The sequence below is a fragment of the Taudactylus pleione genome, unplaced genomic scaffold, assembly GCF_031769625.1.
Source record: "Taudactylus pleione unplaced genomic scaffold, aTauple2 ptg000216l, whole genome shotgun sequence".
Taxonomy (NCBI): Eukaryota; Metazoa; Chordata; class Amphibia; order Anura; family Myobatrachidae; genus Taudactylus; species Taudactylus pleione.
Genome location: NW_028284618.1, coordinates 12,813,675 through 12,829,282, shown reverse-complemented (window position 1 = coordinate 12,829,282; position 15,608 = coordinate 12,813,675). Strand labels below are relative to the sequence as shown.

Here is a 15,608-nt window from a genome sequence, read left to right as displayed (position 1 = left end):
TGAAATTGAATACGGTGTAAAACTAAAACCTGCGATAATGACGTCATAAGTGCGATATTAACGCAAAAACGATGTTATCGCTCCCATATTGAATATCCCTGTAAAACTTGAATTAACTCTCAAAGTTAATTTCATAACCCCCCCCCCCCCCCAAAAAAAAAAAAAACTAAATAAAAATAATCATCATACTTTGATGGCTTTCCTCTAAATCACAAGGTTCTCAAACTCGGTCATCAGGACCCCAAACAGTGCATGTTTTCCAGGTCTCCTCACAGAATCACAAGTGAAATAATTAGCTCCACCTGTGGATCTTTTAAAATGTGTCAGTGAGTAATGACTACACCTGTGCACCTTCTGGGTGACCTGGAAAACATGACCTGTGTGGGGTCCTGAGGACCGAGTTTGAGTACCACTGCTCTAAATTGTACATGAATAAATATTTTAGACGATAAAGACTGAGAAAAAAAAAAAAAAAAAGACCTCATACAATGTGCAGTAACAGTTTTTCCTTTTATTAAATAGCCTGGAGCCTCATCATTGAGGACACAACAGTACGTTTCCCAGGGAAGATGCAATGACGTAAAGGGGTTTTCCATCATAAACGTTTTATTTTCTAACGTAATGTGTGTGCGGGAAGTTATATTCACATCCTGAAATATTCGGTGCTGCAGGGAACATTCCCATAATGTGATCGGTTACATTATTATTTTGTTATTCAATTGCTGCTCATTTAAAATCTAGAAACACATGGAGGAACAGGAGATTAAATTATAAAGCGGAATATGGAGCAGAGCAGCAATGATAAGTGGGGCCAAATTCTTATTTTTATTTTTTTATTAAACCCCTCTTCCCCCCCACTAAAAAAAAATTAATTAAACACTACAATAAGTGGAGCATTATAAAATAACACTTTTAGGCTGGAGAACCTCTGACACTTTCTTGGCCCATTAACACTGATACACTAGTTTGGTTTTTACTGTAAACAGCAGAGTCCCCATTTGGCAAATAATATTGGAGAGGTTCTCAAAAAATATGTATGATCATATAAGCTTCACAACATGACATACATGTTGCTAGGACTCATGAGAATGAAAGGAGGATACAAATGTATTTACATTCATTTTTCCATATAAAAATCTAAAGCTTTTTACAGCAATGCATGATCTAAATGATGGATAAAAGTTTAAGCAGTAATTCAGCACACTATGGGGAGATGTATCAAACCATGGAGAGAGAAAGTACCAATCAATCAGCTCCTGTCATTTTTCAAACAGCCTGTAAAATGATAGAAGCCAATTGGTTGGTACTTTCTCTCCATGGTTTGATAATTATCACCCCTATGTATCACAATATATTTGCTACAGTGGAATTAACTATACTGTGTAATAAATTTGGTATTAATACCATGAATACTTCAGATGGCGGCATAAAAAAAGCAAATGCACCAAATCTCTCTATGTAGACAGAGATAAAAAGGAAAACAAGTGTGTGGGGAAGGGGGTGGGGGGTGATCAAACTTTCAAGAGGGGACAAATGGAGGTGTTGCCCATACGAACTAGATTTTAATTATAATTTTAAAGAATGTACTAGATAATAGAGCTACAATCGGAATGGTTGATATGGCCAACACCTCAACTTCTTCTCTTTAGAATGTTTGATAAATAACCTCCACAATCTCAGCTTCCTGTGATCATGTGATTGTGCAATGATCATGTGACCATCAAAATGTCAGGAGTGTGCTATGGATTAATCTATGCTGGCCGATGCACACAGTTCTAGTATGCTGTTACTTTGATTGCATTGCTAATTGCCAGCAGCAATCCACAATACTGGGCTGTAAGATCACACGTTTGCCTGGTCAGTCTTACTGAGGAACCACTATAAATACATTTATAACTGGTGGGGTTCAGATAAAATATCATTCCATGCAGTAAATTGCTGGTACTCCCATCCCTGCTGCAACACTCCACTTTTACACTTTGGAATCAAAATCATTAAATGAAGCCAGCCATCAGTAACATTTCCTATTATTCCGATCCGCATTGTAGCTGTGCTGGTTTCAGACAACACCAACTGTTGACCAGCAAATACATGATTGATCACTGGATAGATTTAAAACAGCTGCTATCCCCCCTAAAAATCATGTGTCCCATAGTCCACTCTGGTTTACCTGTTAATCTGAGTTGTGATCCAAGATGACATTTATCGATTGCTCAACGTTGTGCGATTACCATGGAAACCAAAGTGACAACACTTGATGCAGTGAGCAGATATTTTCACACCACCCCTCTTCTGCAGCAGACAGGCCACAACCTTTCCCTCCCAGTCATGTGACCACAAAGCAGCTTGTGACTGACTGGCTCTTGCTCAGGTTACACTCTTCTGTTTCACAGCAGGAACAATGTCCCCAATAGATGAATTTTGCAAACACCGATTTCAAAACGAACCTACTGAACAAATAGTCCTTAGCTTAATGTTAAAAAGATATAAAATTTGCTACATTAAAAAAAAAAAAAAAAATCTATGTGGGATTGCGGCTTTAAAAAAATAAAATACTTGTCCTATAAAGACAGAGGAGGCAACCAGTCTCAACCAAATCAATATTTGTGGGACTGCAACCTATTAATTCAATAGACGTCACTGCCTCATGAGTGTTAGCCATGGTCAATAAATATCGGTCACACAGCACCTCAGTGATGTCATGGCAAATTGATAAGGTTGCAGTCTCATGCCTATTGCTGTTCTGGTCTGCTTCCACCATGTGTGGGGAAACTGGTGCTTATCATTATCGGGACAGGAGTTTCCCTGTGGACTAGTAAGGTATAAGGATGACTAGGCAGTTCTCACTTTTTGCCTCAATGAAGCCTTTGGTTCCTGTTCCTAGCAAACTGGCTTAATTCACAAAATGGCTGCCTCCATAGTATAAAAATGAAAGGTATCCTTTAACGTAATCATGTGAGAAATGATGGGCTTCTCAGTCCCTTAAACAACCGAGGCAGGTATTTATAGAGCGTAATAATCTCGCTTTTTAGAATTACTGATAGTTTATTAAAAGTTCTGAGCATCTTTTATCACCCCTGCCTGAGTAATGAGCCGCTAACAAGGTACCTGGCTGTGGCTCCCTACTAACTCCACTCACTGCCTCATGTATTTTCTAGGAGTTAAGCCGGCCACACACTAGACCAACTTACATCCAACCAGCCAACTTGTTGATTGGTTGGAATAAAAATCTGGTAAGGAATGGGAGTAAATGATCATCAGCAATTTGCTCCTAAATGCCAGAAAACAGATGATAATGGTCGTCAGACAAGTTTGTTAAATGTTTGATCTAAACTATTTGTTCAAACAACAGTTTTTGTCCATTTTCCAGCATTTAGGAGCAAATTGCTGATTGTCATTTGCTTCCATACCTTACCAGATTTTCATTCCAACCGATCAACTAGTTGGCTGGTTGGACAGATAATCTTTAGATGTGTGGCCAGCTTTAGAGTTCCTCCGAATTGCTCAGGCAAAACTGCAACTGCACCTCTCGGCATACCTGTATATTTTCTATAACCCTAGCACAGAATTCTCCCAGGCGTTCTCCATTTTCTGGTCACATATATCCAATTTTCAGGTTGCTGGCTATGAATAGACAGGTATCTATGAATAGACTATGACGATTCCTGATCTCATAGGACAAACAAGTGTTACAGCAAAAACAGGGAAGAGTCTAACGGTCCCTTACGGGAACCTGCGGAAATTGTCCAGAATTACGTTGCAAAGTAATTTATTTTTGGCCCTCCGAAAACCACGTAGTTGACACCTCTTTTCAATGGTACTTTATCAAATCTGAAAAGTTTATTTTACATGCATTCTGCAGTTCACGCTGTATAAAAAATGGTTGTGACGTAAAGACCAAATGATCGATTGTGTCCTTGAAAAGTTCAACGTTTCCAAATGAAAAGGAATGTGTGCTTTAGTTTTGGTCTTTTGTTCTGTATTTTTTATTTTGTTTTATTCTTGTTGGTTTGCTTGTTTTACTCCCATAAATAATGCACGTGCATCGTGGGGAAACGACGACAGCGCAGTGTGATAACGGTGTTGCGGTAAATCTCTCAGGCTGCTCACGTATCGCTGAGGTCACATCTCCAGGTCCCTCCTCGTCTTCTGTCAGTTTGTGCTTGTCTTTCCTGAAGAGCAGCTCACGTTGCGTGTGTCTAATGACTGGCAGTCTAATGCGGAGGAGTTTACTGTAACACAAGACCCACCTGGAAAGTAAAATAAGTTAATATAAAGTTTAATAACAAAACACAACACAACTGACAGCACGGGTATTGGGTCATAACCATAGTGGGATCTCTAACTGTTCAGAAATGCCAGTTTGAGTAGTCAAGTCGTTAATTAAAGACTTATTTAATGCATGCACTTTTCAATTGTTAATTGAGCCACATAAGGCTCCGCTATCACAGAAATAACCCTAGGCGCCTAATGAGAACCTGTGTGGAGTATATAATTTGATACTCCAGCTGCCACCTAGCAAAAAAATGGGGATTGCCGATCTCCAATACACCAGAAAGTTAAACCAAAAAGATATTTGCAGTGGTGCTTATAGCATCATAAATTGCACATAAACAGCATATATAACAAATACAAATGTATTAAAATAACAAACAGACTGACTCCCGGGAGTAAATATTGAATGAGCTTCACATAATCAATACAAATTCCTAAAACATGACAATTGTATTCTTGCCGATTGTCATGGTTTCAGAATACCGATGGCCTGACAATGTAAAGCTGGGTCACAGTTTGCACAGTCTGCGTGCTGCCGTTTGGGAATGGGCCAGGCATTCCATACGCAGAGCTTAATGTTAAACCAAAAATATATTTGTAGTGGTGCTTAGAGCATCGTAAATTGCACATAAACAGCATAAATAACAAATGACATGAGTGCGCCTCATGTACAAACACCATCAACCACTTAACCTTTTTGTAAACAAAATACAAATTTGTCAGTAAACATATCTTTTAATGTGTATTTAAATAGTTTAGTGAAAATAAAAAAATTACTATGGGGGACTCTTACGCCCCACCCCCTCCTGTAACATATCCCCATTGTAACATCAAACCCAGGGTCATTACCCCCCACCCCCAAATGGTAATAGATCCCCAGAAGCATAACCTACCAACCACTAGTGTCCACAGGCACTACCCCCTGTGTTTCGTATAGTATAGTACCACCCCCATCCACCCAGAGTCAATACACCTTCATGGGACATTACCCACCCCTCCACACCACCGAGTGCCAATAGATCCCCCAAATCAGCATTACCCCATTAAGCAAAGAGAATGACCATCAGTCCCCTTGCTGCAGCCGGTATCTGCACTTCAGAGATAATCAGAAAGCTGTGCGAGTGGCGAGTGCCACTCGCACAGCATTCTGGGGCGCAAAATCGGCAGTGACTTCCTCTTTAAATTCTGGGGGACAGAGGACAGCATGGCATGGTGGCATGAGATGCAACTGTGTCGGAGAAAGCCCAGCTGGCTACGGGCACCAGTTATATGGTTAAACAACATTACGTGTTGGAAGATTCAACTCCTGAAATGATCTGTGCTGCTGTGGACATTCTGATGATTTCATTGACTATAGCTTGTTCAAAACTAGGGACATCCTACCAGGTTTGGTAGCGAAACAGTGCTAAGTCCCTATTTCAACAAGAACATTAGGCTGGAATAATATAGAAGTAGTTTTGCCCCAATCTTCAGAGGGTACATTGTTTACTCTATTATATATTATGCCAGTTTAGAAAGAATTCTGAACCAGCAAATACCTGGGGAACCTAAGATAAAAAGGACACTGGGGTCAGTGAGGTCGGCTCACCTTTTCAGAATCCATGGCAGGGCATCTCCAGTTGAACAAGTAATATTGCAAGTTGCCATCTCCTATGCCAAACTTCAGTTTTTCCAAGAACGTTTTGTTCTCCATCAGATCGAGAGCATTGAACACGTCAAAGCCTTTCTACCGAGATACAGAAGTCAGACAGAATAATGTGAGCACACCGGGATCTCTTCACAAGAGCTTCAGCAGAGGCATAGCGCCAAGAATCCTGCACCTATCTACAATCAGACATGGCAGTCATCCGGAAACTAACATCGGTACTATAGGTGACCATAATTACATGTGTGTCATACATTTTAAACAGCAAAAAAATGTATTAAGTATTCTACAAGCTCAATAACATACCTACAATTACCTAAATCATATACTTAAAATTACACCTAGCTAAATGGGACAGGCATGCTCACTGCTATCCAGGCATCACATCGGGCCAGTAGCTCTTTTTAATGGAAACATTTTTGCCTCATGTTCACAAATATAGACTTGTATTTTCTAAATCATTTTCAAAGTGATCAGTTGAGGGTCAACTAAGTAATCTCACATTTTTTATTTTTGCAGTGAAGTTACCCCCTCTTATAATGGAGAATATGGGAGTAATACCCCTTTTACAACAAAGTCCTTGGTCTGACCCGGGATATGGAACACGTTTTCAACCCGGATCAGACCCTTTTTACACTGCGACGTCAACCTGGGGTATGCCCGGGTCAGCACCGTTCACACCAGAGCCGGGTCTGCAGTGACCCGGCTCTTCCAGGGTTTAAGTGGACGCTTGGAGATGATGTTGGCCAATCAGGTAGCATGCGGCACAACCCGGATCACGCCGTTTACACTGTAGGGTGACACGGGAATGACCCGTGGTCAACCCTGAATTTTCATGTCGGTGTAAAAGGAGTATTATTTTAGCATTCAAATTATTAACATTAAATTTACAACCCTGGATTGCTGCATTTATGACTTTGATGTTTATTACATTACATATGAAAACACCTCTGCACATCTCTGATTTCCAGACCAGATGCTGTATGGTCAGTCCATTACACCACCCTGCTGTCTGTATTCCTAATATCACAGATTCCAGTACATAAACTGTTTTAACATGGGCACACTGTATTGTATTTAACCACAAGACATCATGTAAAAAAAAAAAAGGTACAATATACAGTCAGGTGCATCAATATTGGGACATTGACAGAATTTTCATATTTTGGCCTCTATTCACCACCACAATGGCTTTGAAATGAAACAAACAAGATGTGCTTTAACTGCAGACTTTCAGATTTAATTTGAGGGTAATTACATCCAAATCAGGTGAACGGTGTAGTAATTACAACGGTTTCTATATGTGCCTCCCACTTTTTAAGGGGCCAAAAGTAATGGGACAAACTAAACAATCCTAAATCTAACTTTCACTTTTTAATACTTTGTTGCAAATCCTTTGCAGGCAATTACAGCCTGAAGCCTGGAACGCATAGACATCACCAGACGCTGGGTTTCATCCCTGGTGATGCTCTACCAGGCCTCTACTGCAAATGTCTTCAGTTCCTGCTTGTTCTTGGGGCATTTTCCCTTCAGTTTTGTCTTCATCAAGTGAAATGCATGCTCAATCGGATTCAGGTCAGGGGATTGACTTGGCCATTGCATAACATTCCACTTTTTAGCCTTAAAAAACTCTTTGGTTGCTTTTGCAGTATGCTTCGGGTCATTGTCCATCTGCACTGTGAAGCGCCGTCCAATGAGTTCTGAAGCATTTGACTGAATATGAGCATATAATATTGCCCGAAACACTTCAGAATTCATTCTGCTGCTTTTGTCAGCAGTCACATCATCAATAAATACAAGGGAACCAGTTCCATTGGCAGCCATACATGCCCACGCCATGACACTACCACCACCATGCTTCACTGATGAGGTGGTATGTTTTGGATCATGAGCAGTTCATTTCCTTCTCTTCTCATCACTCTGGTACAAGTTGATCTTTGTCTCATCTGTCAATAGGATGTTGTTCCAGAACTGTAATGGCTTTTTTAGATGTTGTTTGGCAAACTCTAATATGGTCTTCCTGTTTTTGTGGCTCACCAATGGTTTACATCTTGTGGTGAACCCTCTATATTCACTCTTATGAAGTCTTCTCTTGATTGTTGACTTTGACACATATACACCTACCTCCTGGAGAGTGTTCTTGATTTGGCCAACTGTTGTGAAGGGGTTTTTCTTCACCAGGGAAATAATTCTTCTGTCATCCACCACAGTTGTATTCGGTGGTCTTCTGGGTCTTTTGGTGTTGCTGAGCTCTCCGGTGCGTTCTTTCTTTTTAAGAATATTCCAAACAGTTGATTTGGCCACACCTAATGTTTTTGCTATCTCTCTGATTGGTTTATTTTGATTTTTCAGCCTAATGATGGCTTGCTTCACTGATAGTGACAGCTCTTTGGATCTCATATTGAGAGTTGACAGCAACTGATTCCAAATACAAATGTCACACCTAGAATCAACTCCAGACCTTTTACCTGCTTAATTGATAATGAAATAACAAGGGAATAGCCCACACTTGTCCATGAAATAGCATTTGAGTTGATAGTCCCATTACTTTTGGCCCCTTAAAAAGTGGGAGGCACATATAGAAACCATTGTAATTCCTACACCGTTCACCTGATTTGGATGTAATTACCCTCAAATTAAATCTGAAAGTCTGCAGTTAAAGCACATCTTGTGTGTTTCATTTCAAAGCCATTGTGGTGGTGAATAGAGGCCAAAATATGAAAATTCTGTCAATGTCCCAATATTGATGCACCTGACTGTATGTGCATAATGAACTATACAATGCACTGGTAATATTTATTTTTGTGTTTCGAAGTTAAATTTATATCCTATAGACTTGAAGCTTGCGAGTCGCGCCTTCTTACCTCTCTGTCTGTCACTACCCAGTCTCCTGTTATTACTGTTAGTTCCCAATTGTAAAGCGCAACGGAATATCCTGGCGCTATATGATTAAAACGTTAATATATTTCGCCTTACACTGAACTTTACAAACAAAATTGGTCATCGTTATTAGCAAGAAGGGACGAAGGAGAGAAAACCACCTACTAATTTGGCGATAATTAGTGCATCGTTCATTAGGTCCAGCAGCGGAGTCTCTGTGTGGATGTTGTAGAATGAATAAGCCGCTTTGAGAGTTTTATGCGCTGGATGGTGCATAACAGTGGAGGGTAATGTGTAAAAACTGAGGAAGTCTGTTAATACACCATTTGAACTCTAGGGAGAAAACAGACATACAGTCTTTATAGATATAGAACAGGACACGTGTTACAGATGCAGTCCAGACTTTCACATAAAATACCAACCAAAACCAAAATGAAAGAAGGGCACGAAAACTCATTAAACTGTTATAGTGTATACAGTGCATCCGGAAAGTATTCACAGCGCTTCACTTTTTCCACATTTTGTTATGTTACAGCCTTATTCCACAATGGAATACATTCATTTTTGTCCTAAAAATTCTACACACAATACCCCATAATGACAACGTGTAAAAAGTTTTTTTTGAGATTTTTGCAAATGTAATCACATGTACATTAGTATTCACAGTCTTTGCTCAATACTTTGTTGATGCACCATTGGCAGCAATTACGGCCTCAAGTCTTTATGAATATGATGCCACAAGTTTGGCACACCTATCTTTGGGCAGTTTCACCCATTCATCTTTGCAGCACCTCTCAAGCTCCATCAGGTTGACTGAGAAGCGTCGGTGAACAGCCATTTTCAGATCTCTCCAGGGATGTTCAATCGGATTCAAGTCTGGGCTCTGGCTGGGCCACTTAAGGACATTCACAGAGTTGTCCTGAAGCCACTCCTTTGATATCTTGGCTGTGTGCTTAAGGTCGTTGTCCTGCTGAAAGATGAACCGTCGCCCCAGTCTGAGGTCAAGGGCGCTCTGGAGCAGGTTTTCATCCAGGATATGTCTGTACATTGCTGCATTCATCTTTCCCTCTATCCTGACTAGTCTCCCAGTTCCTGCCGCTGAAAAACATCCCCACAGCATGATGCTGCCATCACCATGCTTCATTGTAGGGATGGTATTGTCCTGGTGATGAGCGGTGCCTGGTTTCCTCCAAACATAACGCCTGGCATTCACGCCAAAGAGTTCAATCTTTGTCTCATCAGATCAGAGAATTTTGTTTCTCATGGTCTGAGTCCCCTTCAGATGCATTTTGGCAAACTCCAGGTGGGCTGCCATGTGCTTTTTACTAAGGAGTGGCTTCCATATGGCCACTCTACCATACAGGCCTGATTGGTGGATTGTTGCAGAGATGGTTGTCCTTCTGGAAGGTTCTCCTCTCTCCGCAGAGGAATGCTGTAGCTCTGACAGAGTGACCATCGGGTTCTTGGTCACCTCCCTGACTAGGGCCCTTCTCCCCCGATCGCTCAGTTTAGACGGCCGGCCAACTCTAGGAAGAGTCCTGGTGGTTCCGAACTTCTTCCATTTACGGATGATGGAGGCCACTGTGCTCATTGGGACTTTCAAAGCAGTAGATATTTTTCTGTACCCTTCCCCCAGATTTGTGCCTCGAGACAATCCTGTCTCGAGGTCTACAGACAATTCCTTGGATTTCATGCTTGGTTTTTGCTCTGACATGCACTGTCAAGTGTGGGACCTTATATAGACAGGTGTATGCCTTTCAAAATCATGTCCAATCAATTGAATTTACCACAGGTGGACTCCAATTAAGCTCTAGGAACATCTCAAGGATGATCAGTGGAAACAGGATGCGCCTGAGCTCAATTTTGAGCTTCATGGCAAAGGCTGTGAGTACTTATGTACATGTGATTTCTTAGTTGTTTTTTTTTTAATTAAATTTGCAAAAATCTCAAAAAAAAAACTTTTTACACGTTGTCATTATGGGGTATTGCGTGTAGAATTTTGAGGACAAAAATGAATTTTTTCCACTTTGGAATAAGGCTGTAACCTAACATAATGTGGAAAAAGTGAAGCGCTGAGAATACTTTCCGTATGCACTGTATACCAGAAGTATGTACACATAATTATGCAGCCAGGGATCATTGTTTTTAAAATAGCAGCAATCTTTGAAGCATTGTGGGAAGATTACACCAATTCCGATCAGTTCACTGTTCATTGAGAGGAGATCTAAGCAGGAAAAAAACAGAGAAGATCAAAGAAGTAATGGTGCGATCTATATATATTTTCTCATCATCTCATTTGCCCGTGTGGACAACAAAGGCGGTTTTGGCCTAGAGGTCACATGCATCCCTGAGCCACACCATTCCTCCTGAGAGTTTCTCATGTTTTGTTGGGATGTCAGATTTAGGAACCACTGGTGGGAAAAGACCAGCTCACCTACAGTGAGATCACACCATGGGACTTCACTAAGCTTTAAAGCAGGAATCCCCATGCCATCTACCAATCAGCTTTGTGGCTGCAGGACAATAGCGGCCAGGCTCCAGTGGTGTGCCCATACTAAGCTTTGGTAGTGCCACAACAGCTGGAGAGCTGCCAAACCATTCTCTTATTTGTAACAACAACTGAAGTGGCGTCACTTAGCCAATCTAACAATAAGAAAGGGATTAGCACTCATATAGCCAACTCTAAAACTTTTCTTACTCAGTTTGCAGGGCATGTCATTATGCTGCACACAGTGGCTAGTTGTATCACCATTAAATAACCTACAACATAGGTAGCCTGAGCCACACTGATCAAATAGCACAAACGTGATCAGCAAGTGAGACCCGGCTGCTGTACAAAGCTTTGGTAGAGAGACAGGGTGTTCTGCACACACACAGTGATTGCAAATCAGTACCACAGACTAAAAAACATTACGCAGATTATTTATCATTACAGGAAGATATCATGTGCTTGTAAATATACAAAAATAGGTGGTTTTTTTTTTTTTATAATGTTATGATAGTATCAATATCTACACATCCTGACCAATGTACTGCCTGCATTTTGCTGCACAGACACAGCGGCCTTATCATTGCAGATACCCCTAGTCTACCGGGCCCCCTATCGCTGGGCAACATGCAGCAGAGAGCTCGGACTTACCTCTACAACAAACGTGTCAATAATACTATCCTGAGGGAAAAACCAATGTAGAACCTCCTCTTCATCCATGAACGGAGCGAGGGTAAACTGACTCAAATAGTCATTTAGTAAATGCTGGACCATTGGAACGTCTTTCCTCTCCATTGGTCTCAACCCGGCAGTCTTTGTGGCCTTATCAGAAGGGTGAAAGTAACACAACATAGTACAAGAACTCCATTAAGATCTCTAGACGGCAATATAATTGCAGCAGTGTGTAGTGAAGGATAGCCTGCGGCTCCGTTAGCAAATTGCCTTTGTTGGCCATCAGCAAGCTATTGCAATAAATCGTCATATTTACACAGTTCCTGTACATACTCCGCATCAAACCTTGTGCAGCACTGGGACCCGGCATTGCAGGCTACAACTTTATTATAAAAGGCTAAAGGGTAACTGTATTGTAAGACCTAGAGAAATATTACACCTTCGGACGACTTCAGTTAACAGGTTTCTGCATATCCTCCTGCAACTTTTACTAAACGCATGGTTTTTAACCCTCTAGCTCTTGTCTGTGTTCGTCAGCAATGCCTTTGAATCAGCAGTCCATCAAGTTACATAAGAACTAGGGACATCACTGTGGAATGAACATCAGAGGAGCCCATAAACATGTCTATCCCCAGTTTTCAGGAAAAACATTCTAGTAGACAGAAAACTTTATATTTTGAAAAAAAAAAAAAACAAACAAACGCGGCGCTGCCTACACTTTGCAGCGCCTTAAATAAAATCTGTTAATAATAATAACGTTGCAGGTTACTTACATCTGGCAGTCGGTATAGCTTCATTGTCCTCTGTAACGTCATATTTCTACTCAGGTGAGAAAACTTCACCTCTACCAGTTTTCTAGGATTCAAAGATCGATGCCAGTACCTGAGGAGAGAGAACAGGTTTAGCTGCTGCCGCCTAGCGCACAAATCTCCAGCAGCCATGAGGTTAAACTTTGGGGAAAAAGAGATCGGCACAGAAAGCAGACTCTGCGAGTTGTTGGCGGGGTCTCCGTCTGAATCGCAGGGAGGCTCGTGCATACAAAGTACCCTCCTTGTTTAAAAACTACTTTAAAAAAACACATTCACAGCCAAACCTGGACTCCCTTCTATAGCACAAGGCATCTTCGTACCCAGCCAAGGCCTGTTTATTTGTGAAGCAAACAAAGAGTTATACAGGAAGAAAAGGCTGGAGAACGGCACTTTATAAGGAATAGAAAGCCCAAAAGGCGGTAGCTGGATAGTGGGGTAAACATCTATTCTATGGTCCCAATTATTTCTTGGCAAGCCATATAATGCTAACTGACCAAAATGTGTCTGAGTGAGATTGTCTGAGGCTAAATATACTAAGACTGCACTTGTATATGATCTAGGAGCAATTTCGCAGACAGGAATTAGCTGGTATTTAAAAAAAAGTGCTAGATGTCTGCTGGAGGCCATTGTAGGCTGAACGGTGAGGTTACAGCCTAAATAATGATGGCCAGCTCAGAAGGCACAGGTACAGAGGAGGAATATTCTGCACACAGGTGGTGGTCTTACAGGTCCCCCCTCTCAGAATGGGAAAAGTAAATAATTCTTATGCTGGGTACACATGGTACAATATATCGTCCGTGCAGCCGATGAACCATATATATCGTCAAGTGCATTGGCTCGTGTGTGCACCCGATATATCTGAACAATGCAGTTCACAGATCAATCGTGATGGTCATGCAGCACCACAGATGCAATATATATCATGCACATCTGCTGGTGTGTAAGGTCGACCAACTGACCAGTCATGCTGGCCGCCGGGACCGCCATCAATGACCTCAAAACTGGGCTGGAAAGTTTAAATGCCCGTCCAGTGGTGCTGTCTGGCCAGACACATCAAGTGGCCGATTGGTAAGTGTATAGCTTTGTGTATAACTTACCAAATCGGTTGCTGGGCCGGTCAACTGGCCGGCCAGGTGCGTACCCCCACATTAACCAGTCAACTTAAAATCTCTATATTTTCCACATGTATTATAAATAGCACTTGCCCATCAAATCTATTAAAAAAAAAAAAAACACATTATAGGACCGTGCTGCCCAATGCACAGTAGGTGCAGTGGAGGAGAGCTGGCTGGCACTGGGCACACTCACCACGTATAATCAACCATAGACAACCCTATGTCTACTTCATACTCGTGGGTCAACATTAAAAACCTCAAGCCTGCCTTACATCCCTGGGCCCAACATAATAGCTTCATAAAGCGAATTACAGGGATGTACCCACATTAACACCAACATTCCCACTAGTTTCGTGCTCACTACCACAACGGTGTATAGTAAACTAATGCCCAGCAATCTCCATGCCAACACAAAAGCCCCTGTGCAGATTAAGAGCCCCACACCCAATTATTTATGTATTAACAGCAGTTATTTATATAGCGCACAAATATTCCTCAGCGCTTTACAGAGAATACATGCGTACAATAAAAATAACCATCGACCAACTGCATGTAACATCGATACTGCGCCCACCTCTGGACTAGGCCATACTGTATATCCGGATTTAAAGCCCCAAACCCCTCGAGTTCTATGCCCACCGTTCCTAGCCATGTATTTCCGCCTCATGTTCACCACTTAGAGCGCTGAAAGTGACAGACAGACCACACTTCATGCCAGGAGAGAGTCACTGAGAAGATACCAGCCAGCATGGGCATACTGTACATACTGTACCTGCAAGTAGACACAGGCTTTGGTAGAACAACACCTGCTGTGTAAACAGCCTGGAATATCCCCTCCAGGTTCACCCTCCGAGTGATCTCACGGATGAGGACTGGGGCCACGCGTTTCGATCGCAGCTTTTTGTGCACACACAGGAAATTGATTTCTACCATTTTCTTTACGCTGGAAGAAGCACAAAAATACCAGAAAGACTATTTAGAATTGTAGCCCTGTTTGTCTGTCCGCCAAGTGAACACTATTTTAGGATAATAGTTACTACAGAATATCAATGATGCCATATGTTTTACGTACTTGTCATAAATACGGATAGTTGCAGGAACAGCACTTATAAAGCCAACTAGCTTCTTGTTGGAAGACACCCGTACACCACAGTGCCACTGAGATAACCAGCCAGGAGGGCGCAGCGCCCTGTAATGGATAAATGTCAGCAGAAGATTGGTGGTTAAAGGGATTCATATAATAATGTTTTTTATTAGAGCCAAGATTATCTTGAGTCTTATCCGTCTAATGTTCTTTATTTTTAATCTTTTTAATTTATGACAACAACAAAATGTAACCTTTAAGCTGGGTACACACCGGTCCTAACAGTTATATCTGCAGATGATTGTTGTTCATACCCACTGAACAACCATCGTCTGTCATCTGGCCGCGGGTCCCGGTGGCAGGGGGGGTCGCGTCGAAAACCCCCACTACCCGCGGCCTCCACTGCAAGTGTACGGGCAGACGTCTGACTGCCCGTAGACACAGCATGATGCCCCAATATATCTGCAGATATTGGGCATCAGCTGTGCAGCACAGCAGACTCGATATGTCGCTAGTACACACTTGCCGACGGGCACAAGATATATTGGCCGATCAATTGATCGGCCAATATATCTGGCAGTATGTACCCAGCAATAGAAACTAAGTACATTCAGGCAAAACAAAACAAAACACATCAACA

At 41.7% G+C, this 15,608-nt stretch overlaps 1 protein-coding gene across 1 annotated transcript in view; it reads right to left on the bottom strand.

Annotated features, from left to right (window-relative positions):
* Positions 1-3,752: 3,752 nt before the first annotated feature.
* Positions 3,753-15,608, bottom strand: part of NMT2 (N-myristoyltransferase 2) — a 53,169-nt gene continuing 41,313 nt past the window's right edge. Inside the window, exons 6-12 of the mRNA XM_088478668.1 lie at positions 14,957-15,073; positions 14,657-14,827; positions 12,734-12,842; positions 11,940-12,110; positions 8,966-9,133; positions 5,864-6,001; positions 3,753-4,250 (exon numbers count right to left, since the gene is read on the bottom strand). Coding sequence (XP_088334794.1) covers positions 4,230-4,250; positions 5,864-6,001; positions 8,966-9,133; positions 11,940-12,110; positions 12,734-12,842; positions 14,657-14,827; positions 14,957-15,073 — 895 coding nt within the window. The 3' untranslated portion in view covers positions 3,753-4,229. The remainder of the gene's footprint in view (positions 4,251-5,863; positions 6,002-8,965; positions 9,134-11,939; positions 12,111-12,733; positions 12,843-14,656; positions 14,828-14,956; positions 15,074-15,608) is intronic.